Genomic DNA, 26,972 nt, shown 5'->3' on the forward strand with positions numbered 1-26,972 from the left:
GAAACTAGTATTTTTCGTTTGTAATTATTTCGTTCGTTTCGGTTACTTTGCAGCAACCGTGATCACGACATCTCGTAGTCCCGTGAACACAGTTGCTGCAAAGTAACCTTAACGTAGGGAGTATGTTGTTAAAAAAGCTCAGTAAATAAAAGTAATATTATTTTTATTTCATATTCATTTATGTTAAATTATTTTGAACCCGATCATGAATACAGAAACGTAATTCATTGTTAGTACATAAATCTGGTCTCAATGTAAATAAATCTGGCTTACCCTTTACACCTGTTCATTTAGGTGGTAATTATTCACAATATATTATATACGTTTCATAATATTTATTATGTATAATTTTTATATTTAATACAGCGTAATTAATATCCCATGTATTACTTACCGGATGTAAGATTTTTTTTTTATTGCTCACCAATATTTATTTCGTACAGGTAATTCATAACGTTATTATATGTTTGTTGAACTATTATGGTTCTGTACATGTATTGCTCTATACACGTTTTATATGACGTACAAATCCATCGATCAGTCGGGATATATTTTTCATAATGTTTTATCAATCTCTGTAAATGTAATTTGCTTTCACCTTAAGAATTACTTTGTATATAATAGGTTTTTTTTTTAATATGTTTTCTATACACTTGTATGTACAGGTTTCTAATAGTAGACATTAATTCCCTCCCACTTTGAATATTGTACAAACCAATGTATGAGTCACGAGTCGGGGTTTTTCTGTTTTACCCTCCATAGCAAGCGATTATATTAGTCATCGTTTAAGGTTATGTTAAAGAAATTAATTTTATTATTTTAACTCAAATAACACGTCAGCTGGTTAATATTTGACGTATTTTTTAGATTCTTACAAATAATTTGTGAAAAAAAAGACGGATAATTGGAAATGTAATTGTGCTTTCAATTAAATCTCCACCGTAATAAAACGTTTTATTTATAACGAGTGTAGTCCTTAATAAAGTTATTCGTATTGGGACAGATTTAAACATTATAATCGCTAAAGTAACTCGCGCGATAATATTCATGTACATTCCTTATGTACGTATATATAATCTGAAATTCTTTTATGCAAACTAGTTTATGACACACAATAGAAACTTGTTCTTTGTTCTGTGTTAGTTCAACCGTTGAACTAAATGTTCTAAGTAATTTTAATATAATTATTATCTCTATGTTAAAACCGACTGATAGTTTATTATGATATTCCTGTATCGGAATCTTTATGAAGTATATAAAAAAGGAAATAAATAGGAAGCATGCATTGTATGTTTTGAGAAAATTAATAAAACCTCTCACTGAGCTGAACACGTGTAATATTCTTTATACTTATTTGGAAGCCATATTAAATTGTCATTAATTAATATTTCGCAAATCCAATAACATATGCATGAGATCTCCGTCGAAATGTATGTCTAATTTTTAAGCTAATTTAATTATATTGACTATTATTAATATACAAGAAAGTAAAAAACTAACGAATCAATCAAATCCCAACAGACAGCATAATCCTTAACAAGTAAAATCTATATAATGATAATGGTCTGTGCATTGCAGATTATAATGGAGACTCAGCAAGCCAAGCAGACCCTGGCCGATATAGAAGCCCGACACGCTGATATCATCAAGCTGGAGACCTCCATCCGCGAGCTTCACGACATGTTCATGGACATGGCAATGCTCGTTGAGAGTCAGGTCGAATACTTAATTCATATTACCCTTTTGACCCCTGCTCTGTTATGTCATCCCATGACACATAATGGCTGGATCCTGTCATATCCTCAGGCAAATTGTCCGATATCTCCATAGGAATCCCACCAATAAGCCATCATTGTAATGCCTTTGCAGGATTTCTTCAATGAACAGAATTTTATTAAAATCGGTAAAATGAAGGTAGTCTGAAAGATTTAACTTTTTTTTTTTTTAAACGTTTTATTATTCAGTTTAGCAACAAATATGCTTTGAGTCATCAAGGTGAGTATTACATATTAAAGTAATAAAGTTTTATTTATAACACAATAAAAAGGCCTGACCTACTTAAAGAACTCAAATACAGGGTGTAGTTATTTTGGTATGAAATAATATTATAAGTAAAGAGGTAGAGCTAGTACGTAATTGTCTAAACGAAGCTCCCTACTACAGGGTGAGATGATCGACCGCATTGAGTATCATGTAGAGCACGCTGTGGACTATGTCCAAACTGCCACCCAAGATACAAAGAAGGCCCTTAAATATCAGAGCAAAGCCCGACGGGTGAGTCCATTCATGACATGTCGGTTCATTCGTTGCTAATGCGTTTTTTGTTCTGTTTGTCCCTCCCTTTCCCATTCATCTCCTAAACGTCCACTTCCTTCGTCCTATGTTTTCGTTATGAACGGTTCGTCCACCTTTGCATTTGTTTGCGTCCAAGTCCGGTGATTGGTTCACACCATATTTTTGTTATTATTTATTTCTTTTATTATTTTTATTTATATTTTTGTTACACTGCATCAAATTGGCTTTCTCTGTTGTGTACTAACTGTTCTTGTTACACGGACTTTATACTATAAACGGGCTTCTCTAAATAATCTCATTTTATCTTTACTAATTCGACTAACATTTTCGGTTGTGCGTATTTGCCTCTTGTGTATGGGTTTTATTTACTAATACTCTTTATATGATATGTATTCACTATATAATAAGACTGTCGTAACAAAAAATATATATTCTGTTGTACTGTCAGAGTCACTTAAAAATGTATATAATCTGTGCGCTGTCAATGTCACTGACACATGGTATAAATAATCTATGCCCTGTCGACGTCACTGACACATGGTACATATAATCTGTGTTCTGTCGACGTCACTGACTTATGTATATATCTGTCTCACATTAATGGGTAACAATAAAAAAACGTGAACCAATGCCGCGATAGTTTCGTCCCGTTCCCTCCCAGCGGATCGTACCTTAGAGCGAGCAGGGTGAACTGATAGATCGCATCGAGCACCACGTGACCGCTGCCACTGACTACGTGGAGTCCGGTGGGGGGGAGCTTGTACAGGCTCACAAGTGGGCGGTTAAAGCGAGGAAGGTAATGTTCTTCATACGGATAAACGGATAACGGGGTACACTAACAGTGACATAAAGGATATTGGAGTGATGGTACTTTAAATATAGTTGTGGAAACTCTAGTAGTTTAATACTCTACATTTAGACATGAACGTCTTTCGGTACATTATATATTACTGTGTATTCAACTTATTGCAGTTTCGCTCATGTTTTGTCATGCTTCGTATCTATGTTAGAGGGTTGAGGGCATTTTTGAGCTTTGGATGTATTTTTGCTTGAAGCCTTGATGTATTATAATTATACATAACATATTTTATATGCATACATATATAATAGATTAAATTTCTCATTAAGTGATATAATAAAAAAATATAATTACATTACTAAATTAAATTTAATAAATGCATGGCATCATTGAATACATATATTTATTTATTTATTTCAGATAAAAAAATATAATTAACCGTATTATGTAGAACGTATGCGACGATTTTATTTTCTTTTTGTTTGTTTTGTCATTGCAGAAAAAAATCTTCCTCATAATATGCCTGACCATTTCGCTGGTAATATTAATAATAGTGCTAGCGATTGTGCTGAGCTAGGCGGAGGCGGTTGTGACGTCATCGAGCCTCGAATATAACTGTCGGTGCAAAATAAAATAAAAATAAAAAACTGATATTTGTAACTGATATACTTATTAGTTGTAAGTTATCAGACGTGTTTAGTGAAGTGCCAGCTTTCATACAATATAAGGATGCGTTTTCATTATACTTTATATAAAATATCTACTGATTTTTGTTTTTAGAATGAATTTTATAGTGTCGTTAGTTTTGAATGGAAACGCAACCTTAATCACGGGAACAGGTGTATCGAAATATATACCAGTGAACATAGGTTTTGTTTAAAGCCAATGCAACATTGTATTATCAAATACGATATAATTAGCTTGGTGTAATGAAGACAATATTTATAGTGCAATAAGTATATTGTGCTTTAGTTAGATGGTTATTGTATATACTGTGTACCTGGTGTTGCCAGAATTCGGTTATTTTGTAAATATTTTCCTATATGTCAACAAATCTAAACGAAACCACTATATCAAGACCTCTTATAGAATATGTATCAAGTATTGGAACAAGTTCAGGTCATAACAAGCAAATTTTTCTATAGATATACATTATTTACTTAAATAATTATGAATTATTAATAATTAAAAAACACTAAATAGCATTTCGATTTAATTATTTAAAGCAAATGTTGTTTAATTTTTTTCATTAATACCCTTTGTTATTTATTTATTGTTTGTTGATTAAAATCACAAATCTCTCCATCATAAAAATCAGTATTCATGTAGCGAAATAAGTTTGTTATTGCTGAGTATACTTATCTCAAACCAAAAATTTTGGTTCTTCCACATGATTATAAATTAGTAAAAAAATCACAATGAAACTCTTTTGTCCTTTCATCGGAGTTCCAATTTTAAATATATTTCTATAATTAAAAATATTTTGTTTTTTATAATATAATACCAAAATTTTTCGCTTGTAACGAATTTAATATCTAGCTATATAATTTTTTTTATGTTCTTAATTTAAATTTCCTTTTCACATCCTAATGTCATAGATGTGTAGATTTTTTCATTTGTTTATTGAGTACTTATTGTAGTGCTAGTGTACATTGGCTATTATATTAATTTTAGTATCATATTAATATATTAAAACCCCTATTAGAATCATATTAGAGATAGCTCAAGTTGTATTGTTTGTTATCACATCATAGCCAGTGTAGACTAGTCTTTATAGAGTTGTTATAAATATAATATGATGTAATATTTTAACAGCAGTATTTTTTAATATCTCCGGAACAAATTGTATTTAACGAACGATATCTTTATTATTTCGTGTTATGCATTTATATACATATAGCATATTAAAGTAAAATAATATTATTATTTGTTATAATGAAACGCACATTAATTATTTATTATTGATTACAATATTATTAACTGTGATCTTAAATGTATGTGACTTGTATGTTTGAATCTTCCAGTTTCATAGAATATATTGTATAAGAACAGTTAAATCACACGTATTTATGTAACTGTCAATATTAAGTTTGTAATCCAAAATTGTTTTCTTACACAGATTGTTTAATGGTCAATGCAAAATATATTTTTTTGCGTATAAAACTCAAGTTGTAAATAATTTATGTTACGTGTGAAAGAATTACACATATTTATTTTTTATTTTGATTTTTTTTTTATTTTTTATATACATTAAGTCACCTCGATACAAAAGGCAAATGACGCACTCGTTTCAAAATTATGCCCGAGTTGTATAATATATGAGAGTCAACAGTGGACAAGGTTTAAAGCGTACTGTTCCATGACCATTCGGCTGTACAGAAGAAGATCATGATCCTTGTATGCCTGCTCATACTGGGCCTGGTGGTGGTCGGATACGTCTGGTCCTCATTGTGAACAACAACCTACACAATGCTCAAAGGTAAACTGAAAACTACAGCGAGCTGCGGACTCTGCATTCTAGAACGTTCCGAAACATGATTCTATCATTCGAATTTAGAACGCGGCTGGCGTTCGGAAATTTTTATTCTATAGTACAATACTGATGTTCCGGGATTATGACGCGTTCTATTATTCGATTTTAGAACGGCTGTTTTACGGATATCGGTCTTCGTACTCCGGAATGGAAGTTACCGGGAGTTGTGTTGCGTTGTATTATTTGAATATAGAATCGTATATGTCTCTGGAACGGTGTTGTCTGGAAGGTAATGAGACCGCGCTCGCCATTAAATTCTAGTCACTAATTCGTGTTGTGTTTGTCCATTGTGCAGAAGAAGATTATGATAATGCTGTGCCTGCTCGTGCTCGGGCTCATTGCGACCGGCTACGTGTATAACACATTCTTCTAAACGGTTCAAGGGGGCAGGTTTGAGGCGTGATATCCCTGGGCTTATAGAGCATCCTAGCTAGACTGTTTGATATGGTCATCGAGTAGTTCATGATTAAGGCTATGGCGATATTCACATGGCAGTTACATCCGTCTTAGTTAAATAATATTAGGATTATGACGTAGTGTCGGAGGTTGTTGACGAAAAATTTGCATGCAAACGTATCATTTGGATGCACATCATCGAGAACATCAAATAGCGTCTCAAACATAATACAGATATCGTTATTATTAAAGGACATATAAACTTGTGTTGTAATGTATCGGAAGGAATAATCTATTTTCACTTTTTAAAATTTCTTAATTTTTTCATGTAAATAAAATTTAGTCACCACGCCAAAAAGATACCACACGAACGCCGAACAAATCGCACGCATAAATCAAGTTGCCTACAACGCGAGTTGAGAATACATCATAATAATAATTTATTGACACTCAAGATGTACGCAAGTTGATAAAAAAAAAAAAAAACAATCGTATTATTATTTATATAAAAACTCCTTTGGCACTTTCTTTATATCTTTCCCACTTAGATTTTTTTTTATATTCTACAATTTTCTCTATTTTTTTTTTTTGATATAAAACCACATCGCTCTTTTATAATTCCACCCCACTATTTATAAAATTATAAAATACAAGCACTGCATGTGAATTTTTTAAGACGATATCTAAATATAGGTGATTATAATTAGATAAAATAATATTGAAGCTATTTGAAATAGGTATTATTTGTTTATATAGTAATAGTACTGTTTCTATCAAAGAATATAATGTTTTACGTAGCTAAAATTATTTTATATCAAAAAATAAGTATAGCTAACATTCAAGTAGGAGTAAAAGTATTATACATAGAATAACTGAATATTTTTAATTATTATATAAAACAAAAATCCCTATTTATATATATATGTATTTAAAACCTTGCACTTAATCCTAAAATTCTTCAATATATTAACTTAAACTTAAAACATCAACATATAAATACAACATTGACAATTACTACTAACATCAAACGAAATTTATGTTAAGTTGAAAATACATAAAGTTAATTAATCCAATTAATATTAAATGTTAATCCAATTAATATTCCCCAGGACCGAGAAGCAAGAAACATTGCCCATATTGGTGCCTGCATCCTCATACGACAGATTTCACCACGGAGTTTCTCATACATTTATAATTTGTTAGATTTTATCTCTAAGACATTATATCGTCCTTACGGACAATGTTTAGACGTTGTACATGTTTATCAATCGATTGTCAAATCAATGCAATTCTATTGAATCGATACTCGAAATATTTATATGTAGCTATCGGATCTTTTGTTGTATTTATTTTTAAGCGTCCATCTTTATATTTTGTAGTTGTTTAGCTTTGTCTACGAATAAAAAAAAAACAACAGAAACGTATAAAATATTTTGTTTAATACCTAACATTACGAATGTACGTAGTTGTTGCATACAGATGTATTTATTCGGGGCTCGTGTTTCTGCCTTTTTACATAATCACAAATAAATGCCTGTGGAATTAGGTAATAATACTTCTATATATTTAAGTAAGGCTACGCTGTTGGATAGCTTCGGTTCGGGTAAAGTTCAGCCTGGTATGACGGCTCATACCTGTGATACAAATTATTCACTAATTAATAATTAATAACATAAAAATAGTTAAACAATCAGCATTTTGAGTTTTCGTTGTGGCATGGACGCCTCGTGAGACGTTTCGGTTAAGACTAGTGGTGGCATTCAGCACGCGTATAAATATAGTGAGGCCAGCGGTGACAAACAAACAGACGCCATGTTGAACACGGTTACCGAATAACAGATTATTAAAAAATATTATTTACGTCATTAGGATTTATGTATTTCTATTTTTATTTATTTATCCATAAAAAAATTATAGCCTGTGTTAATAATGTTTATTTGTGGACTAATATATTTTAATCGTGGCAGCCGTGTCTGTGTCGTTCGTCCCGCGCTACATATCGCGTCGCCTAGCAATAATGACGTTCGAGTGCAATTTGTAAAATTGTTTTAAAGTTTCGAATGTGTGATAGTAGATGCAGTTGTTGTTCGGTTAATTTTAACATAATTAATAATAATAATATTAATTAAAATTAATTGTTAATTGTGAGTGTAACGTTTATTAAATAGTAAGTTTAACTGTGAAAAATGGACGTACATACTGGACGCTTAAGAGAATGTTAGTTAAATGGACGGTTTACTTTATGTTCTGTTTGTTAAAACATTAAGGCTCCCTTCGTTGTACAGTAAAAAATAATGTAGCTGTTTTTTAGCTAGGGTAAATTTTTTAATGAATTTAAATCACCTACAGAGTTCAGAGTTCAGCATGTGGGTAGAGACGGGCGTGTTGATCGGTGCGGCGTACACGTAGTATGCTCGGATACTTAAGCACCAAATGTTTAAACTTCTTAGCATTTTCCTGATATAAATAATAATAATTATATCATATTAATTTACGAGAATATCATAATTAGTGAGAGTTCTGATACATCTTGTAAAACTAAAAGTTTAAAAGGGCGAGGGGAGTTACAACGGCACTAAGGATTATGGAAGTGTCCCGTCTATGCCTCGAGATCCCTTCTAGTATGCTGACGCATATATAAGGAAATGAAGCAATGTTAATTTTAACATTACATAATTAGATTTTTATCCTTAAGAGTAGGATTTCATCTAGTTGCCTTTGTATTAGTAGAGAGAACTAGGTGATACCATTTTCTCTGTAGCTTTATTATATATATTGAGAAGACGGTCTTATATATTTATCCGCCAGTCAATTGTGTCGCTTGTCCGACGCCTGGCGTCTCAACGGACTCGAGTGCAAGCTTCACGCAAATGTTTCCTCTATTGTGTACGTGTCTTTATATCATCGCATTCAAAATTAGATGCATTAAAATCATATAGAATTAAGAATACGGCCTCACTAAGAGGCTGTGTAACTGACACCAATCTAACTTAAAAGTAGTTGATCGAGTACTCGCGCACAAGTTACTCGGACCCGACTTCGCCTAGAGCGGTTCAATTCATCTAAACGAGTTATATATTTGTAAATTGTATTATACATAACACTATTTCTAGTCGGCTTTCCTTGATCTCTTATTCTGATAGTCTTCGTCGTGTAACAGTTATATTGCTCTGTTATTAGCTTATCCTGTGAGATTGGCGTGTCCATAAGGGCACGCCGGCGTTTAAAGTTCAAGTATTTATACTAGTGTCCATAGCCTTCGACAGCTGTGCTGTTGGCTACCATAAAGAACATCCATTGAGACTAGCGCTCAAAGCTCCGCGTTCTCAACAGACTAAAAACATTATATTAATTAATAGATATTTTCATAATCAACAAATAGTATGCATATTATTGTTATTGGATTGCTAATTATGTAAAAATAAGTACACAATTAGTATAGTTTATATACTTATGTGTCAATTCTTATAGCGTTTTATTACCTAAACAGAAATATAGATGATAAGTGTTAAAGTATGAAAAGCGTCATTTAAGAAGCTTCCTCGACAGATTATGGAACTTGGTCAATAGGCATTATATGTATTGTGGTATAAACTCGCGACGTAATCACATGCTGTAATGTACAAGTTTACTATAACATTATAAGTATTTAAATATATTTAACTTATTCAAATTGGTAGCCCTGTTGATGAATTAAAAAAAATGTATCTACATTGTTCTTGCTTTGTAATATTATGGGACAACGAACGCATTACGTATAAAAGAATTAAATTTAACAATGGAATATATCCGATCGAGTCTCAAAACTGGCGATTTTAAATACGAGTATTAATCTTCTAGTTTTGGGTGTAATAGCTTTCGAACGTTTGGTCTAACTTAACTCGTCCTTAAAGCGCCCTTTTCATAGTGATTTAGATTAATTCAAGTGTTACAATAAATTTCCACAACCAATTAAGGCCTTTGCCAAAAGTCTGAATCAATTTCCAAAGCACTAGATGTCGATAAACGTGTTTAAATATAAATACAGTTACCGATTTGTAGAAAAATAAAAAACCTCTTGTAATAGTAGAGTCGCTAGACATCAATTAGTAGTTAAAATATATTACCAGATAATAATATTCGTGCTTTTGTTATAATTTAAATCTATCGATGTTGCTTGGCGTTGAGTTGTGTCGATTATATAAAAGATTTATTATGAGATGATGTTGTTTTATAGTTACACGTATGTTTATTTAATCGGAATTGTTATAATAGTGTTACGTTGTTCTGTTCGTATTATTATTGTGTAAAGATATTTATATATTGAAAGTATCTCTCTATGAAAAACTTCTTGTAATCTTGTAAAGGAATATTTATTATGGATAAAAAGTATTGTATTTTGACTTAATCAATGAAGTTGTGGACACGTTGTAAAATTCAAGTTAGATTGGTTTTATAGTCATTCAGTATGTAGGTTATCAATCTGAAATTTTCTCATAATTATAAAATAAACGGTGTTTTCTGCTGTGATTATGGATTTTATTACCCTTTCCGCTTACAATCATTGGCATCTTATAAGTTGTCATGTATAGTGAACATTTTAATTAAAGTTTGGCAACTAAAATAGCAACTGTAATAAAAATACGGTTACATGATTGGTAAAATAAAAATTGGAAATTTGTAAATATTAAAAATATACAGATGTTTTATGTCATTAATTTGGCACATTAAATATTGATTTGTTCTTCTGACAACTCAATCCATTTTGAACCAAGTATTACTTTTTGACATTTATGAACTCGGAGGTTTAACATAAAAAGTTTTTAATAAATAAAGACGTCACATTATAAAAATATTACACATTTCCAGTGTGATTGATGCCATATTTTAAATAAAAACGAAAAAGTTTAAAAATCATTCCCTTAAACGAAAGGGTTTGGCAATTTTTTTAAGGTCTAATTACCCTTGAGACTAACATCGGATCCTTACAATCATAGATCGTTTCCTCGTTTTATTTAACAATAAAATTTTATGACAATGGCATTCGAATAGATCGCGATATGTATAATTAAATATAAAAATTGTCATATCGGTTCCGGGTACAGTGATGTTAAAAATTTTAAAACGTTGTTAAATATTTACAATTTCAATGTGAATGAAGCCATAGCATAGAAAAAATTACAATGACATTGACAGTTTGTCACTTGAACAACTAGGTATTTTAAGTTGTTGTTACCTGATGAATATTGCAAAAATATTTTGATAATAACAGTTAATACTAATTATTTGCTCGTTTCACCATGAACGCACCACCGACATTCGAATCATTTTTACTGTATGATGGAGAAAAGAAGTAAGTTCTTGTGCCAACAAAAACACGTAAATTTTTGTATCACATTATAATAACAATTATTGCTTTTTATACTTTAAGGGTTCAGAAAGAAGAAGATACAAAAGTTACAAATGCGGCTATATTTACTGTTAATAAGGAAGACCATTCGCTTGGAAACATGATTAGACAGTAAGTAATTAACTTCAAAGAAATGTGCTTCACAATAACCAGCAATCCGTATATTCATGGCAAATTCTACTTTTACAGCCAACTTTTAAAGGACCCGAAAGTATTGTTTGCAGGCTATAAAGTACCACATCCTTTAGAACATAAATTTGTTTTGCGTATTCAAACAACTTCGGACTATACACCTCAAGATGCCTTTATGAATGCCATAACAGATTTAACATCTGAGTTATCTTTGTTTGAAGAACGATTTAAGGTGAGTTTTATAAAAAATATTTATTAAGTATTAGTATATAATATTTCCTGCTATTATTTGCGGTAACAACACAGGATCTTTATAGACTAATAAGGTTATGTATAGTAAAAGACTAAGACCCAGTTTTTCCAAGCTCTGTTTGTTAGATCTAAATGAGGCATTTACTAACCTACCTTAAAAAATATAATGTCTGTCAAAATATTTATGGCCCATGATGAAAAATTAACAAGGCATTATTAAATGACATGTTAAATGACCGGCTACCAAATTATTCCTTCTTGTTATAAGACAACCACATTGAAGTTATAGCTTTTAATTAACAGTCCGTTAGCAATTTGACGGACCTCTATTGCGGGAATTAATATTAATATTTCTTCAAATAATTTCACAGAAAATGAATACAAAAATAGAAATGAGTGTTTTGACTACACTTAAATAAGAAATTGTTAGTTTCAGTAATTTATAATTTTTTGTTTTCAGGAAGCAATTAAAGAAAAGAAAGATGGCTTGGACTGAAGAAAATCAATGAATAAAATTAAGCTAAATAAAATTAAGTACATATGTGTAAATATTGACACATTGTTTTATTAAATCTTACACTACATACAAAAAAATATTAGTAAAAATCTAAATGGTGAGAATCACAACATATGCATGTATTCTTTACATGGTATCAGATATAAATTTTCAATTCATCGTCTTATTCAGTCCTTAACCGCACTAGATGGATGATATGATCTCCTTCTCCACTCCATTTTACCAGCACTCATCTTTTGCACTCCAACTACTATAAATCTTTTTCAAATATAAAATATTCGCTATATTAAAAAACAAAATTGCTTCCCACAGCTTGTTGCTATTTCAAATCACATATGTAGAATATCGAAAGTAACGGTTATAATTTCAGGAATCCACAAAAGCGGGTATCTCCTAAATAAACATATAGTTTTGATCTTAATAACTTGCAAACATTGATAAGTTATTAGAACACTACAGTATAAATTTCTATCATTTACAATACCTTGGCTTGAGTACGTCATGAAGAGTATTTTTTTCTTTTATACTATATAAATTTAATTGGTCTTTTATTTATATAGAGAAATCATAATAACGAACAATGTCATGAATTTTGTGCAGCAGGAATTTCACAGGGCCTGGGGTGACCGATATCAATGTATGTTAAGATTTTGCTTTTTTATATCCCTATAGAAAAAATTGCAATGGAATATTTAGTAATATTAAAACTAGCAGCTACCTATATCCATTTTATTACAACACCTTTAAATTGGCAATAATAATTCGTTATTTTAAAGGCTATAACCCAAACGGCGTACGAATCACTACAAAATATATTGGACATTAGTTTTTCAGCTGTCTTAAAAAAACTCTTTAAAGGTGTGTTTATTAAAACCAAAATATAATTTTAATCATTTTATTGATTTTATAAAATTTTAATTTGGTGTTCCCTTACTAAAATATAAAATAAAAGTTGGTGTGTGATTAAGACGAACCATGTTTAAAACTGTGACTGTGATGCAAATCGATCTGTGTCTGATTATTAGCCTATTTCTCTTTATGCATTATAACCAGACAATGCACAAGAAAAATCAATACCATCCCTCGATGAACTTAAAACACGATAAAACAATAACAAAAGAGTACTTATTTACAAATATTTTTCTACTATTATTATAACCTAACAAAACGGGACTACCATTTCCATGGTATAATAAATAATACGCAAGAGAAACAAGTAACAGCAACAATGGTAATAATAGATTAAACTAAATACAATAAATAGCTATTAAAATGTCTCTTCTTCATCACAGTTCTCCGTGTTGTGGCCGAATACTGAAACAAAAATATGTATTTTGTTTAGTAAATTTACTCCATTGAATATATCGAGGGTTGAAAGCGAAAATTCTATTACTATTAGTGATTCACGTATTTGTTCAATATGGTCCTATATTTTCGGATAATAGAATAATTAATATTTGCAGTCTGTATCCATTCTACTGACGATTATATCAAGACTTTATAGTTACCATAAGTAAAGTCCTCTAGAAATAAATTTAAATATGTTTAGTTGGATGTAGATTCATGTTCCTTTAACAAAATAAATCTTCCATCTAATTGAGTTCGACTAGAAAATATAAAATGATATGTTCTAGTTTGTCTTGTAGTTAAAGCAACTAGAAAATCATATGCCTGAGGTTCATTCAGCTCTTTTCCCTATACTGCTTTAGTGACAAAAACGTAGTGCGAGAGAAACTAATATTTTCAGATTACTACGAGTTATTTTATTATTTTTAAAACTACATCCTCCCGACGTTTCGGTTACACTCGCGAAAGTCTTTGATCACATAACGTAGTGGGAATCTTTAGCGGTTACAATACTACCTTCACATATATCGCAGTAGGGTCTCGGCGGAGGCGGAGGTTTGCGCTCCGTGGGGAGGGTAGGCTCGGCGGACTGTCGCGGACAGTCGTCTGTGTCGTGAGCGTCGAACACGTCACAGATGTCGCAGAACAGTCGCGGCGCACGAGTCTTGCGACCGTTACTGGAATCACGAGAATTCTTTCATTATTACCAATATATGTCATTAACTTAACTTTTAACCAAGAAATTCATGCAAATCTGATGCTAAGTAAAAAAACAAATTTTTGCATTAGTTTCAAATAAATGATATATCGCTATGAAGTTAAAATTGCAGTAAATATTTAACTCACAACAATGGCGGCTCAGGGGCGACCGTGGCTCCCTCTAGGGCTTGCACGCGCGCCGTCAACTGTTCGTTCTTTCGTTGCATGTCTACTATCACAGAGTTCAAGAAGCTCACCTGTCCGTCTATAACTTCTTTATCATCAGCCCTACAACAAAAATGCAATAAACTGTGTTGGCCATTCAACTTTTTTATACTTTTATGTTGTTTTTCTCACTTTTGTTGAGCTGTATCGCCCTGTCCCAAGAGACCCGCTGCATTATCGTTTTTGTCTCTTACGTCTTTACTCTTCTGTACCATTTCTTTTTGCAAAATGACCTTCTCTCTTTCTGCTATTTCCACCTTTGCCTTCTGAGTCTGCAAAAAATAATATTTACTAAGTTGTACATAAATATGAAGATTAAATAAATGTTAAAATTAATTACAAATACCTTCAAATCTTCCAGCAATTGCTTTATTTGATTATCCTTAACGTTAATATCTCTAATGCTATTTTCAATGTCTACTCTTAATTTGGCAATCGTTTTTTCACTATTCGCTAACGCCTCGGCTCCATTTCTTCTCGTTTCCTGCAGTTCCAAAGTCAGTTTTTCTAATCTTTCGTCTTTGCTCTCATTATTACTTTGCTGAACGGATATCAGTTCGAGCTTTTGTGATAAATCCAACAGTTTGTTGTCGGCCTCAACAAGTTTCTCTCGGAGTTTATTCTGTTCGTCTAGTTCCGACGCCACTCTGTCTTTTGAATCTTGTAGTTGTTTCTCATAATCATTAATTTTATTCTTCAGATCGTTTCTTATAGCTTTGCTATCTTTTTTGTAATCGTCATATTGTTTCTGTAATTGTTTATTGAGATCTTCGTAATTCACTTTCTGGGCTTCGTTGATGTTTGTAAGTTTTTTTATGTCGTTTTCGGATTTGGACAGCAACTGTTCCAAATCACTAACTTTTTCTTTTGAACTTTGAAGTTCTCCGAGCAGCTGTTGCTGTGCGTCTAGTTGATGTTGTAATGTTTTGATAGTATTGTTTAATGATTCAGTTTCACTCGCATACTTCGATTTTAATTCAGTTCCTTCGTTTTCTAAACGTCGAATAGTTTCTTGTGTTTTCTTAGTTTCCAACAGCAAAGTTTCATTAAGGACCGTTAATTCTTTCTGTTTTTGTTCCAACAGGTTGTTTTTATTGTTAACTTCCTCTTGTAGTTTTAATATATCTTCTGTCAATAGTTGGCTTTTGTTATTACAAGTGTCATTTTTCTCGTTCTGTGACCTGATGACGAGTTCCTTTTCACTAAGATCTCTTTTCAGTTCTATGATTATTTCAAGGTTATCTTTTAAATTCTTGCCAGTATCTTCGAGCTCGTTTCTCAAATTTGCAACTTCTTTACAGGTTTCGTTATATTTCTCTTCTAGTAAAGTCTTCTCATTAGATATGGACCCTAACTGAGTTTTAACCGACTCTAACTGGTCGAGCTGCTCCTTCAGCAGTGACTCTCCAGCCGTTGAATTATGTAACAGCGTTTCGTATTGTTGTTTAAATTTCGACGCCTCCAGTAGAGATGAATTTAGCTGCTCTTCGATTTTATTCTTCAAATCTGTCATTTTATTCAGCTCCTCATTAGCTTGAGAAAGTTGATTATTTTTTTCGTTTATAATTTCACAATTCGATCTAACATCCACTTCTAACATCTCAACTTTTAAAACAATTCTTTAATAGCGTTCTGTTTGTCTTCGAGAGCCTGTTTCAATTGTGACTCACTCTGTTTCTGCGCGTTCAGTGTTTCGTTAACTGATACTAATTGCTCTTGCAGGTTATTGACCTCCTTCTCATACTGATGTTTTTGGTTATCGACTTGCGTGGTCATATCCTCTAAGAGTTTTTGCAAGGAATCTTCATGTTTGCGAGCTTCTTCCAGTTTATTATTCAAATCATTCTGTGCCTCAGTCAATTGGTCTACTTTTTCCATTAACTTTACTTCAGACGTCGCCCCATCAGCTTTCAGTGCGGTTATTTCCTCCTTATGTTTTTCAAGTTCAATCTCTATATTCTTGCGTACAGCGTCGTGTTCGTTGTTTATTTCTTGCTCTCTAATTCTAAGATTTTCTATTTCAGTTTTCAATATCATGTTTTCGTCTAGTAATTTATCATTTTGATTTTCGAATTCATGTAAACGGTTAGTCGCTTCATTGATTAAAACTTCAAATTCTTTTATCTTATTTTCCGACGCATTCAGTTTCTGAACGTAATCGTCGATGGAATTGACCAACTGACCTCTTTCCATTGCGAAGTTTTCTTGTAGTTTAAATATTTTTTGTTTAAATTCTTGTTCAATTCTTCCGCAGCTGTTGGAGGCATCTCTGTATTTATCTTTCATAGCTTGAAGTTCATTTTCCGTGTTCTTAAGATGCTGGGAGAGCTTATTGAATTGTTCGTTAGAATCCGTCGTCTGTCCAGTGAGATTCATGTACTCTGTTTCGATCGTCTCTTGGATTTTTGATTTCCTCACAGCGTTCTATGGAGCTGGCGAGTTGACGTTTATATTCACCGATTTCGAGCTCCATTTTGGCAATCTGTGATTTGAGTTCTGTGTTCGCGTTCGTGAGTTCGTTGAGCGATTGTTTTAATTTCATATTTTCTTCCTTGAGCGCGTTTAGTTCGTCATTATTCAACGTGAACTGCGTATTCAAAGTGTCGAGTTCAATTTTGCTTTGATTTAAAGCCTGTTTATGATTTTCTATCTCCTTAGTCAGTTCTTCGATTTGCTATTGCGATTTTCAATTTCTTTCTTATGTTCCTCGGCTATCTTAGTGTGTTTGATGTTAAAACTTGCTGTCATATTTTCGTACTCATCTTTTAATTTAATAATTTCTTTATCTCTCTCATGAATTGTTTGTTTGTGTTCGTCTATAAGCTTCTCGTTAGCGTTTATTGATTGGCTCGTTTCATTGCGCAGTTTCTCATAGTCTTTGGTTTTTGTGTTAAGTTCCTGTTGTAGTTTCATGATCTCGGATTTACTATTTTCTTCCTTCTGTGACGCTTCGTTCAAAATGCTTTCATATTCGCTGACCTTACTTGAAAGTTCGTCTTGGACACGTTTGGCTTCGTCTTCGAGTGCTTTATAAAGCGTTTCCTGTTTCTTCTTCGCGTCTTCTAACTGCTCCAAGTCAAGAATTTTAGCGCTGAGTTCCATTTTCAGTTTCGTTATTTCCTTGTTTAAGTTAACTTCGTGTTCTTTGCTCGCGCCAGTTACTGAAACGTACAAAATTTTTATTATTTATTGTATGTAAAGTAATGTGTTTTATTTTGAACTATTTCTTGTCTGTACCTTTATTGAATTCCAATGTTTTGTCGTCGACCATAGCTTGTAGAGCGATCAGTTTATTATTCAAGTCTATAACAATCTCGCTACTGTCTTTATTTAACCTCTCCACGTTTTGTTTCTCCGTCTCCAGTTTTGATTCAGCCAACTGCAGCTTGGCGTTCATAACTGAGACTTGTGTTTCAAACTCAGTCTGAGCTATGGCCAGTTTAGTTCTAGCTTCGTTCAAAGCTCTCTCTGATTCTATCTTGACTTTAGAAAGCTCCTCCGACAAGCTCTTACCAAGAGAATCCTTTTCAGATTCTTTTTCTTGAAGCAATGCATATGCTTCATCCAGGAGTTTTTGCAGTTCTGATGATAAAGCTAAAACATTATCTTTGAAAGTAAATAAATCGACATGACGTCAAAAAATTATGAACGGTGTATATTTACTTTGTGCAGCTACCAATTCTTCTTTATGTTGTTCAGCTAAAGCGCTCATTTCAGCGCTTCTTTGATCTTCTAATACCCGTAAAGTCGCTGCCGTAGTTTCAGCTCGGGCCGCTTGAAGCGCCACCTCCGCTTCGAGATCTCGTATAAGTTTTTCACGTTCCAATTTTTCAATCTGCAAAAGTTTTATAAAACTCAAATTGGACTCGTATTTTTTGTCTTAAATATGATGAATATTATAACGACAAGTTTTTGTTTACCTCCATCGACTCTTTGTATTTCTGAAAAAAAAAAGACATAAGTTGAGGTATTCTTAAATGTTCATATATAATAGATTAAATGATAGTTTGTACATTACATTATAGTCTTCCTTGTTGATATTTTCTTCTTCGTTCCTAAACATGAGATCTTCGACCTTCTGCCGTTCATCCTCCAACATTTTGTTAAGTTTGTCCAGTTCAGCTTTGAGTTTCGCATTCTCGTTGTTTATCTATTAACAATCATAGAATGTATAAAAAAAATATAGATAATAAAATTATATTTTCAAACGTCAACATACGTGCGTCGCTTCCTTTTTAATCTGTGCTAATGCAGTCTCGGATCGATCGGCTTGTATCGATACTTTTGCGACCTCTGCCCTTTCCAACTCTCTTTCCCGCATTAACTTTTCCAAATGCATTTGCTTCTCTCGTAATAATTCCTGTTATTATCACAAATTAAATAAGTTAAATTTCTAATGTCATTAAATAAAGATTTATATTATAAGCCATATACATTCTTAATCATGTTCCAACATTATTACACAATATTGTATTGTATTATATTTTAACAAACGTATAAATTAAACAGCAGTAGAAATTCGTATAAACAAAATATTAGATTATTAGAACTAATTTTATACAAATGTTGCCGTTCATTTGGTATGCTTCATTCACAAAACTGATGGTGTCTATTCTAAATAAAAATAATCCAGGTAAAATCCTACAGAAATTAATTTTCTTATTAAAGCAAGCTTGATTAACATATTACAATTCAACCCACATTGACCTAAATCTGTAATACGTGACTTAAGTCATAATTAATAACCTTAGGATCATGTGCAAAGGTAAAGCAATGTTTACATAGTACAGTTCGCCCCTTAGGGATGACCGAAACATTAATTACTTAAGACTTTCGATAGCATTTTGAAATGGTTCTCAGAACGATAACTATGAAAATTATCTCTATTCACTGTATTAGAATTAAGTGAATACGAAAACATCACAGCTCTCTTTATTGATATAAAAATCCTAACCTATTTTTATATGTAAGGTATATGTTCACTTTTATAACATTGGTCATACCGTAACATAAAAGAATTTATGCAAATAGACGGTTCTAGTAGCAAACAGAAGTATAATAAAAACAAAATATTACGATGGTGTCATAAACATGGTAATTTACAAATAAGTTGAAAATATCGCGTAGGAAGCATTTAATATTCATCCGAATAGAGATGAGATGTATATAATGTCTTATTATAAGCATCCTAACACATTATCACCTGCCTACACAGCCCCCGTAAATAATGGAACGTACTAATTTGTTACGTAAAATGTAATGAACTCTAAATAAGAACCAACTTGTTGCTAGGCTTCAAATCCTACATTTAGATGAAGCTAGTTTACTATTATATTTATAGTAGTCAAATTAAACCATGCGAGAAATTGACCCGGATCGCTACATGTAAAAGGAAATGTTCAAATGGGAAGGAGTCTGCGATCTCTAGAGAATTTAATCGACCTTCGGGGTATGCGGTAAATTTTACGCAGTTCAGTTGGAAAACGTTCAAAAATTACTAAAGAAATTTCGTATTTTTCGAATTTAATTTGGCCTGTTATTACGTAATAACCTAAAATGATATATGAACGAGATATCTTTGGGTTCCATATAAAAAAAAAATTGCCGCAATTCTAGCTGTCAAGATCATAAAATACCCCCAGGACATTTTTGCCTTTTCAATTCTTTAAGTTTCGATGCTCTTGAAATTTACATAAAAAGGTTGACGTAATCAATAGAATCTTGCATGCGGGCTCTGTTTGACATTGATAATTTGAATGTATGTTTCCGATCGTATATTTACTATATTTAAGAGTTCTTCAACTATGGATTTCTATATATTAGGACAATATACAAACAGACATTGCCGTGAGATGAAACCTCTCACCATTCCAAGGGTTGGATAGTGGTTTCCCAAGGAACCGTGAGCGCTATAAGCACAACGCGCTTTAAAATTCACGAATATAAAAATATGTCTAGTCTGGACGCCGACACGCTAATACCTTCTGGGATCATATTGCTCCCATACGTATTCTATCCGAAGCCGCTTTAATGATAAAGTAAGGCTTGACGTTTGTTTTTGTAGCCCAAGTGCCTTCTTCCACAAAACCTATTGATCGATACCGATAATAAAATTGAGTAAAAAAAAAACACTTTTTTTTATTTGTGGTACAAGCCAGAATTATCGCTCGATCATTGTAAATTTTCCACACAATCATTTTTTTCTTAGCATACGACAAGCTTTGAACCATCGATTATATACATGTGTATATTTTTTTATATATAAAATTTTATACGTCTCACACTAGTAACTAGATATTTATTATGTACGAATCACTCGCCGTTCTTGTTGGAACTAATTATTTTAAATTAAGGAGGTATCTACACGCTCAGGTCATAAACGAGAACAATAGAGGGACCGTCATACAAGACCCCCTATTTAACTTTCAAATTGTATAAACAGTATATCAAAGAGGCAATTTCGAGAGCAATTCTATTTCAAAAGGCTTAGTTTAAACGCGGAAATGTGCTCCGATCTTGGAATACGGCCAGACTGGAGGCTAAATTTTACTTGGTAGGAATATAAAGGATTAAATTTATTACCATGCGAAATTTAAAGTAGACATCACAGTCCTAGTATATTTAAAAATATAAATCGAATTATTTGAATTCATCGAATAAAATAATGAAGACTTAACCGTTTTATCACATAAAACCTTCACGGACGTAAAACAATGGACGCCAATAAAAATTATTTCTCATTTGATATAATTAAAAAATAAAAACTATGAATTGCTTATAAAAAATTTGATACACAACATCCGACAGTTTATACATAAAGATAGGACCATTTCCATAAAGCCATTCAAGACCTCACTCCCATGCGAAGCGAACTGTACAGCCATTAGTTCAATAAAACAACATCATTAGGTTTCCGTAACTTTAATTTACAACTTAATATAAAAGGTCAAAGAAAAAGGGTGAAGTAATAAGACACGACGGGTCCATTACATTTTATTATCAAACAAATTACCCAATAATAAAAACTATTCACTAAGATGTTATTATATTTAATTAGACATAATTAAGAATTATTAGTAAGTAATAACTAAACACAAAGAAATGCTAAAACCTAAAGTTAGTAATGTCTTAATATTATGAATATTCTTCAGAGCTTACAGGCACTGGTTGTATTTTTTTTTTTAATTAATAAATAACTTTAAATACATAAAATAATAAATTAATTAAATAAATCGAACAAAATATAATATGATTTTATTGTTACAATATAAACCAAACAATATCACAGTTTTGCGTAAGCATTTTTGTTTGATCGGAAATTTATTGGAACATGATTAAGTAATTTGTACTTCAACGTGCGACAGATAATAACGAAACTATAAGTAATGTTTTTAATATATTTAGTTTGTAAGTAATTATAACAATATAAAACATAAGCATTACCAAAGTTTCGACAGCCTTCCTGAGTGGATTGTATTCAGAATGTAATAATATCGTGAATATAATACATTTGACGTGTATTACAACAAATTTATATGTACCAACCAAATCATAGCTGCAGAGACAGTACAAATTAAAATTTAAGATCACTATTGAAGCGCGATATTAACCAGATGTGTGAAATACTTCAAAACAGATAAACTGATCAATGCACCATTACATTGACGAGTTGGGGAAATTACTTTTTTTTTTGCAATAAGAGATTAAATCTGAATTTTGTTCTGCGAAAAAAGAGTCTGAATCTAAAATCTATCAGAACAAATACAGACGAAGTATTTCACTTATTATTTTTTTTATCGTCACCGTATTGTAACTGTCAAAGTCGCCGCCATCTTGTTTTGATGCGTGACACATGCTGTTTAATTTACCGCGCGGCAATAGTCGGGTACTGTACCTGCAGCGCGTTCTTCGCCGACACCGGGGTTGAGGTAGCGCGTGGACCGGCCCTCTGTCGCGTACGACATGTTGTGACGTGACGTGTCGTGTCGTAACGTGTCGTGACGTTAGTGATAGTGCGCATGCGGCAAACAAACGGCATAGGTTAGCTTACATTAACCGCTCAGTGTACAAAATTAGGTAACTTTTTCTTGGAAATTGTTTATTAGTTAGACATATATCTAATACTTAGTACACTGTGCGGTGATAAATGCAAACAAAAATCACAGATAAAATAATATTTGATGGCTCTCTAGCTGTATCTACAAAATATATACACATCTAATGATACCAAAGGGAACTTGAATTTGTATCAAAGAATTCATAAATATATATACTGATATGAAGACTTCATGACCCCTTTTTCTGCCAACAATAATATATGAAGTGGAAAATATATCAAAATATACCCGAGAGAGAAGAAAAAAATATTTGTTCTGAACTATATTTCAGTCATTCTTCTAAAGGTCAATGTCATTTTATTTTGCGAAAATACTGAAAATTTATTTTTTATCCATCTTATAACACTATGAGAGGAAATGGCATATAGTTACTGACAACGAGCAAAACCATGCCGTATTAATGCAAAAACAAATTTGTTAATTACAAAAAAACTAATTCCCTTCCAGAGTAGCTTCTTAAACATAATATCACAGACAAATAATAATCGTTACTGCAGTCTTATATTTTTACACTAAATGCGTAAGAAGCACCTTTGAAGCCGTAATGTAAATAAAAACAATGAATGTCAGAAAATAAATAAAATTACGAGCGATCGACTAAGTTCTTCCACTTAGTTAACCGCATATGAAAAATTAAATATTGCAAAAGAAATTAACACAAGGGCCAAACCAGGGCGGTGCCAGCTACAGACCAAACAAAATAAAACTGATACATGCATAACAAGAAGCGACCTCTACACTCACCATGACTCTTGCATGTCGATCAATATTTTCAAAAATATCAAAGGACGGAAACCGTTTATGAGGTGGAGTAGGTGTATGACTATATGGAGGTGCGGAACCCGAGTATATTTGTACTTTTACTGTATTACAAGAGATTAAATACGAGATTATATATCGTAGGAACTGACAGTTCAAATGTACACGACGTACGGATATGTAAATTGAAACGGCGACACGCAAGAGAAATGGTAGCTTTTTCCGAAGCCAGAGAAGTGTGAGCGCGACGGCGGCAACTCCACGTACAGGTCCGCAGCTGGGCCCCGGCTGGCCCTCGTCACGGCCCCCGGCCTGCCCCCCCACCGCACCACCTCACCCCCGCGCACGCCCAACGAACAACCAGCCTCACACAACGTCCCACTCTTACTGCTCTTAGTACTGGACGACAACGAACGCCGCGAACGCTCTGACCGGGACTCGAAACTCATAGAGCTTTCCGAACACCGCCACGACTTCGGCAGCGATTCGCTGAACCTTCGTATGACTTCGCTTTTCGAATTACGAAAAATTATATCGTAATAGACCCTCGGCTGGGGCAGGGCGATAATGGCGCAACGGTCGAGTTCCACGTTCTTGACGAGCAAGGTCTTGTCGAGGAGGCTGGGGGCGCTGCGGTGGGCGCGTGCGGGGTGTGTGTGACGAGGTGATGGCGGCTCGGCCGAGCGCGCGCGGGGCTAGCCTACCTGAGCGCCCAGTGACGTCACCCCGAGCCTCACCCCCGCGCGGGAAGACGCGATCGATGTCCCGAGAGATGTGAGCGACTCGCGAGAGTTGGAGCGTCTGAGCGGTGTCGCGCGACCGTTGCTGTGAATCGCACAGGAACCTGGCTTGCGGTTTGATGGAGAACGGGACACCTTCGATATCGGGGCGAAGAGACCGAAACGCGGCGAGCACTCGAAGTACCTGAAATCGGATCTCGGAATCAAATTATGTCATCAGATTATGTTAAGACGTTTAAAAGTTTACGGTTTTCCTCGACCCCTTTACCTCTTTCCATCGACGGAACCATCGTTCTTCCCTAAAGGATCATCGAGTTCAACGCCTCCCCATACACCGGAAGCAAATTCGGTAGGTCCTACAAAACGTAAAGTACCGGCTTTGCTTCCCCGGCTACTAGATACTATGACACGATCGCCAAGACGGAGGTCTCCATTGGTAGTTGTTGAAATAGAAGCATCTAGAAAATTTTAATTATTTAGCCTGTTATATTGGAAGAAAAAACCTAATCATTATTTTACTCACTCATCTTACTGCTGACCATGCTTCGTACACTGCCGTTTGGAGAATGTGCACGTCTTGGTCTAGCAGATCCAGAGGGCGGTCGTTCAAATACGCTCCCAGCATCAGATATGGGAGAGGCATCGTGCGGTCCGTGGGATGCCAAGGGTTCCCTGGTCAATCTTGTGAGTCGAGAGAAAACTCCACGTTTTTCAGGACACTGGAAGTAACGGACTCCAGCGACGGATCCGTCGTTTTTACCTGAAATATGAATAAGTAAATTTTTTCCTGCCCTTAGGTTTATAACCCAAAAACGTCTTTTAAAATATATACCTATAGGATCATCGAGAACAATGCCCGCCCATTCGCCGGGAGCGAACTGTGTCTCACCGATATAAGCTATCAACCCCGGTTTAGTTCCGCCGACCCAAACACGTTCCCCGATTATAAAACTGTCAGTGTCTTCAGTCAATACGACACTGTGATCTGAAATTTTAAGAGCATAACATTAGACGTAACACCGCATATATAAAACCCGGATATTTCATAAGTCCTCGGGTGACATTACTTCAAGAAAGTAACTTTCTTAACGTGGCTTGAGATTTATAGTCAGTTGAATATGGATATCCCTTCGCATTCCATATTCTCAACACATACGATACTCGAATTGAATACGGCTGATGTAAGTGCAATGGCCATTAAAGAACTATTTGCATTCCGGTTTTGCATACACGCTACGTTAAGCGTTACATCTGTAGTGCTAATGCAAACTTTCGCCTGTCGATACCCTCTGAACAAACTGCATTTGACATTTGAAGTGTATGAAACAATTGCGTTGCAAACACCAAGCTCACTATGAATAGACATTCAAAGCCCTATGAATACAACAAAATAGTGCACGACTAGCAAAACTATTATGATTATGAATACATATAATGATCGAAAAATATTGTTCCACGACAATTATGTTTATAGAAAATAGTGAATTCCCCTTAATAATATCCAACAATTGCGATATAAAAAAGACATAACATTCACACGATAATAATAAAAAAACAATGCGCCCATAAAAAGTTATTACTAGATTTTGTTATGGCTAGACATTAGAAATTCAAAAGGTTGCAAACGAAAAGTATGCCATAATTGTCATGGTACTTGTAATCTGTCTTACCTGAGGACCGTCTAAGGCCTGCTTCGCTGAGACGACGCGGATATTTCTCCCAAAGCGTATCCATCGAAGTAACACTCGATCTGCTGCTAGCTGTGACGCACACAAGTGACACACACGTGCATTAGCCACTACTACTAACAACCATGCTCCTTTGTTTTCTTTGGTTTTTGAATCGAATCAAAGTTCATACAAAATAAGACTATTGTGCAAGACCCAACAGTCTGTCTCTCGGAAATGTATACAAACATTTTTAAAGTATTTGTTTTTGTTTTCCCAATACAATAGCGTTAATTTAAAGCATTCGTTTATTGAAGGCTGTAATTGTAGGCGGACTACTGTCGTATAATATATATATCTGATATTAATACTCATTTATCGAGGTTAAATATTGTTTGTTTTTCATTAAAACGATATCTATTTATTTTAAGACTAACAAGATCCTGTTGTTAATTGATTATTCGCAAATATCGATAATAATTATTTCATGCTACATGCTTTATCATGGCTTGTCTGACATATACATCTTCTCGAGAATGTCTATTTTCATCTAACGTGCGTGTCGATAATAGTAGTGACTGACATCAATAAATAAATTTCTACCATCACCGCTTTTATAATTTACAAATGAAAATGCTCCGTCACCATGATTTTAATTCATATTAATAGCTTACATTACATTCTGCTACACTATCGCTGACAGGACTAAAACTTACTGGATACTCTGCGATAGGACCGTCGTCTCTCCGGAAGGCTGCTGCTAACCTCGTCCTCCTCAGCTTCGATTAAATCTGTTCCAAATCCGACGTGCACAAGCATGATAATAATGAGAAATGTATAATATAAATACTATTTACATGTTGAAAGAAAATCGCGTGATGAATTAAAGAACAGTGCGAAGGCACATCAAAAGCATATTCATGCTCAGAACAAATTCATGCAGTGATCCTTATCAATACCGCCGTCTTGTTTATTTATTTGAAACGTGATTAAACTCACCAGATAAATGTTTTCTCGAAGAGTCCTCGCTTAACTTTCTCAATGTGTCCGAAGAGCTGCCGTCTAAGACAACAAAACAAATACACGTAAAGCGAAACGAGAATAC

General features: G+C 33.6%; 3 protein-coding genes across 7 annotated transcripts in view; 2 read left to right on the top strand and 1 right to left on the bottom strand.

Annotated features, from left to right (window-relative positions):
• Positions 1–10,532, top strand: part of LOC116767781 (syntaxin-1A) — a 36,321-nt gene extending 25,789 nt beyond the window's left edge. The window contains exons 6-9 of one of the 5 annotated variants that reach the window (XM_032658262.2): positions 1,579–1,716; positions 2,164–2,274; positions 5,474–5,573; positions 7,133–7,272. In XM_032658262.2, coding sequence (XP_032514153.1) covers positions 1,579–1,716; positions 2,164–2,274; positions 5,474–5,548 — 324 coding nt within the window. In that variant the 3' untranslated portion in view covers positions 5,549–5,573; positions 7,133–7,272. Of the gene's footprint in view, positions 1–1,578; positions 1,717–2,163; positions 2,275–2,980; positions 3,092–3,593; positions 5,321–5,473; positions 5,574–5,922; positions 6,018–7,132 lie in introns of those variants that run through there. The other 4 variants (XM_032658258.2, XM_061527216.1, XM_032658261.2 and 1 more) reach the window with 4 other exon arrangements.
• A 658-nt stretch (positions 10,533–11,190) lies between these two features.
• Positions 11,191–12,351, top strand: LOC116767428 (DNA-directed RNA polymerase II subunit RPB11). Its single transcript, XM_032657748.2, has 4 exons — positions 11,191–11,355; positions 11,434–11,523; positions 11,602–11,776; positions 12,257–12,351. Exons 1-4 carry the CDS (start codon positions 11,303–11,305, stop codon positions 12,290–12,292), a joined length of 354 nt encoding a protein of 117 aa, XP_032513639.1. The 5' UTR covers positions 11,191–11,302; the 3' UTR covers positions 12,293–12,351.
• An 843-nt stretch (positions 12,352–13,194) lies between these two features.
• Positions 13,195–26,972, bottom strand: part of LOC116767354 (CAP-Gly domain-containing linker protein 2) — a 33,654-nt gene continuing 19,876 nt past the window's right edge. The window contains 21 exon segments of the mRNA XM_061527168.1: positions 13,195–13,627; positions 14,177–14,337; positions 14,507–14,647; positions 14,717–14,856; positions 14,931–16,198; positions 16,201–16,988; positions 16,990–17,254; positions 17,257–17,745; positions 17,822–18,178; positions 18,248–18,419; positions 18,505–18,525; positions 18,603–18,734; positions 18,804–18,944; positions 22,479–22,532; positions 24,165–24,384; positions 24,469–24,658; positions 24,724–24,960; positions 25,033–25,185; positions 25,871–25,960; positions 26,584–26,658; positions 26,867–26,929. Coding sequence (XP_061383152.1) covers positions 13,581–13,627; positions 14,177–14,337; positions 14,507–14,647; positions 14,717–14,856; positions 14,931–16,198; positions 16,201–16,988; positions 16,990–17,254; positions 17,257–17,745; positions 17,822–18,178; positions 18,248–18,419; positions 18,505–18,525; positions 18,603–18,734; positions 18,804–18,944; positions 22,479–22,532; positions 24,165–24,384; positions 24,469–24,658; positions 24,724–24,960; positions 25,033–25,185; positions 25,871–25,960; positions 26,584–26,658; positions 26,867–26,929 — 5,204 coding nt within the window. The 3' untranslated portion in view covers positions 13,195–13,580.

The sequence above is a fragment of the Danaus plexippus genome, assembly GCF_018135715.1.
Source record: "Danaus plexippus chromosome 9 unlocalized genomic scaffold, MEX_DaPlex mxdp_24, whole genome shotgun sequence".
Lineage (NCBI taxonomy): Eukaryota > Metazoa > Arthropoda > Insecta > Lepidoptera > Nymphalidae > Danaus > Danaus plexippus.

Coding starts and splice junctions, on each gene's coding strand:
- LOC116767428 (XM_032657748.2), top strand. CDS start 11,303: ATGAACGCACCACCGACATTCGAATCATTTTTACTGTATGATGGAGAA. Junction 11,356..11,433: donor CTGTATGATGGAGAAAAGAA/GTAAGTTCTTGT, acceptor TTATACTTTAAG/GGTTCAGAAAGAAGAAGATA. Junction 11,777..12,256: donor TGTTTGAAGAACGATTTAAG/GTGAGTTTTATA, acceptor TTTTGTTTTCAG/GAAGCAATTAAAGAAAAGAA.